Here is a 2,786-nt window from a genome sequence, read left to right as displayed (position 1 = left end):
ATGACATTCAAAAATGAAGTGTTGTTTGTATTTAGTGAATGCCCATACGAATTTTCCTGTTTGTGCGCTATAAAATTTTGAACAACTAGAATAATATAAGAGAAAAATCACAAAAAATGGGAGGAATCCGTATAAAAGATTCAAAATGTATTACAAACTTAATTTTACAACAAGAAATTGTAAATAAGTGATATCAAGAGAGAACGAAGAAAGAAACAGAAAGAAGTAGAAGTCAAAAATATATTCAACAACATTTAAAATAAGAGGTAGAAAGCAAGTAATACAAAAGTAAAAAATTCAAAACATTGATAATTCATGTTATCAGGGCATTTGACGATCGGAATACACAATGTCATTCAAGTATATGTGTCACTTAAAGATGTCGAATTCTGATATGTTTGCCTGTTATGTCCAGAACCCCCACATCGGCCGCATTTTCGTCTCAACGTCAATCTTTCAGTTCTTGACCGTTGACGTTGGGTAGGAGGTCGACCTGGTGCTCTACGTATATTCGGGGGCAAAACTTCGACGGAATGAATAGACTGAGGAACAACCCAATCTGACTCTCGGCCAACGGGGTGAAGAACTTCGTTGTACGCAGCTCGCCAATATTCTGTAGTGTAGTAAGAGGAGCACAAATTATACGATGATTTTTCTTTTGCGCAAGCAGCTCGGGATACATGTGAACATGGGATTTGTCGCATCTGAAACTCTTGACATGAACATGTGTTACCTATAAGGTCGACAGTACAAAGTTCGGTAGCTATACCTACCTCAAAAATGAGTTCGTCCAAATTTCGTACTGGTAAAGTTGCACCGACGTCGAATGATTTTCTCAATTCATCATCAATTTTTGGTGTCACAGTCGTACTACATTTCGTGGATGCACTTTTTCTCTCGTAGAACCTATAGGGAAACTTCTTTGTCGCCTTAGGACTGAATTCAGTGACTTCGCAATGTTATTCGTCATAACGTTGTACCGATTACCAACAAAATGTGCCCGTGACCAGGTGGATATACTGGCACGTTCCAAGTAAGATGCCATTGACGGTCGAATGGTTCTTATCTGTGTCATAAACTGATCAAATTTCGATATGCGGTATGCTAGCGCTGCCCGCTTGAATAAGAAGATAACATTGCTACTGCTATACCTAGCAATAAGATTTTTCTCGATATGCCAGATGTAGGCACCGTGGTGAGAAAGTGGGAACAACCTCGTAATTGCCTGCTTAATACTCTTCTTCCTGTCCGACACAAACACTAACTGGTTTGAATCATCAATGACATCTTTCAACTTTGCAAAGAACCAATACCACGATGCATTTGTTTCCCCATCGACAACACTCCACGCAAGAGGATATATTTGTAGGTTAGCATCTTGCGCTGCAGCTACTAGTAGTGTTCCCTTATATTGGCCCTTCAAATGACTTCCATCAACACAAATTACTGGCCTCATGTATTCTCAAAAACCACGTACACTAGACCCGAACGCTAAGAAGAAGTACAAGAACCTATTATTCGAGTCGAGTTCAATGTGTGCAATAGTTCCTAGATTTTTCTCGGTTAACATGTGACAATATGATGGCAATTTCTGGAAACTTTCTTCGGGTGTACCACGAAGAAATCGAAGTCCCTTCTCTTTAGCCCTCCACGCTTTGTTTTAGGTAATCCGTACATCAAACTCACGTTCCATATCCTCAATCCGTACATCAAACTCATGTTTTAGGTAATACCAGCAGGAACGTATGATTGGTTTGCATCGTCCAACCTTCACATTATGTGATGCCCAATTACTGCACTCGTTGCGTAAATTTGTGCATTTCGTCGAACGTCTAGAGAACATGTGTGCTCAGGTATGTACTCTCGAATCATAAATATTTCTGAAATTTTTATCTTAGAAGCTCGTACTAGCCAATGGCATGTAGTATTGACACAACACACAGTAAGAAATCTAGGATTGGACTTTTTAACTTAGAAATGAAACTTCTCTTTCAAAGCCTTAAGTTGAAGCCTTGTGTGTAACTGTTGTTTGCTAAAGAATATCTGATTCTCCACAATGTCCTCTTCATCAATCGACTCAATTACATTTCGAATAAACAAATTGCCTTCACCTAAACTTTCATCCATATTATCAATCGATTGTGGCTCTTGTAGTTCGCACATACCGACTTCATCGCGTCCACACAATGCATCTTCTATTGGTGACAAATGCTCAACTCCGACATGCAGTTCGTGCTCCCCAGCATTATATTCATCTGCAATTACACACAACGTCGCTTCTGTGTAAACAGATATAAACCATTGCAAATCCTCATCGTCGGCTACATCAGCTGGGGGAATATTCATGTTTGGAACTGTAAATTTCAATTGAATTCGAAACTTCATTCTATCAACATTCAATTTCTCGAATAATTTATGTACAAGCTCTTCATATGTAATATCATGTCGAACAACAATTGATGTTGTTCGGTTCCCTAACCACTTCCACCCGTCGTCTATGTTGACAAATTTACTACTATACGAGACAACAAATCTCTTAACATCTCCCATATCTGCATGTCATAAACAACAATACTGTCAACCACTAATGAAAATCGAAAACAAAAATGCTACATGCATGCAATATGTGAATCACTATACACGAAATTTTCCCAACGTACTCAAATTTTAAATGATATTGTCAACATTTAACAGTATCGAGAATGATAGTATAAATATCATTCTTGACGTTTATAATCATTATTGACATTTATAAAATGTCGAGAATGAAATGACGGGATTTCATG

General features: G+C 38.2%; 1 protein-coding gene across 1 annotated transcript; it reads right to left on the bottom strand.

The window, feature by feature from the left end:
* Positions 1-356: 356 nt before the first annotated feature.
* On the bottom strand, positions 357-1,456 carry LOC111392841. The gene is made up of 2 exons (XM_023018235.1): positions 981-1,456; positions 357-936 (listed from the first exon to the last, which is right to left on the bottom strand). The coding sequence occupies exons 1-2, from the start codon at positions 1,454-1,456 to the stop codon at positions 357-359; spliced, it is 1,056 nt and encodes a 351-aa protein (XP_022874003.1).
* Positions 1,457-2,786: the final 1,330 nt, after the last annotated feature.

The sequence above is a fragment of the Olea europaea genome, chromosome 4 (assembly GCF_002742605.1).
Source record: "Olea europaea var. sylvestris chromosome 4, O_europaea_v1, whole genome shotgun sequence".
NCBI lineage: Eukaryota > Viridiplantae > Streptophyta > Magnoliopsida > Lamiales > Oleaceae > Olea > Olea europaea.
This window is presented reverse-complemented; position numbering and strand designations above follow the sequence as displayed.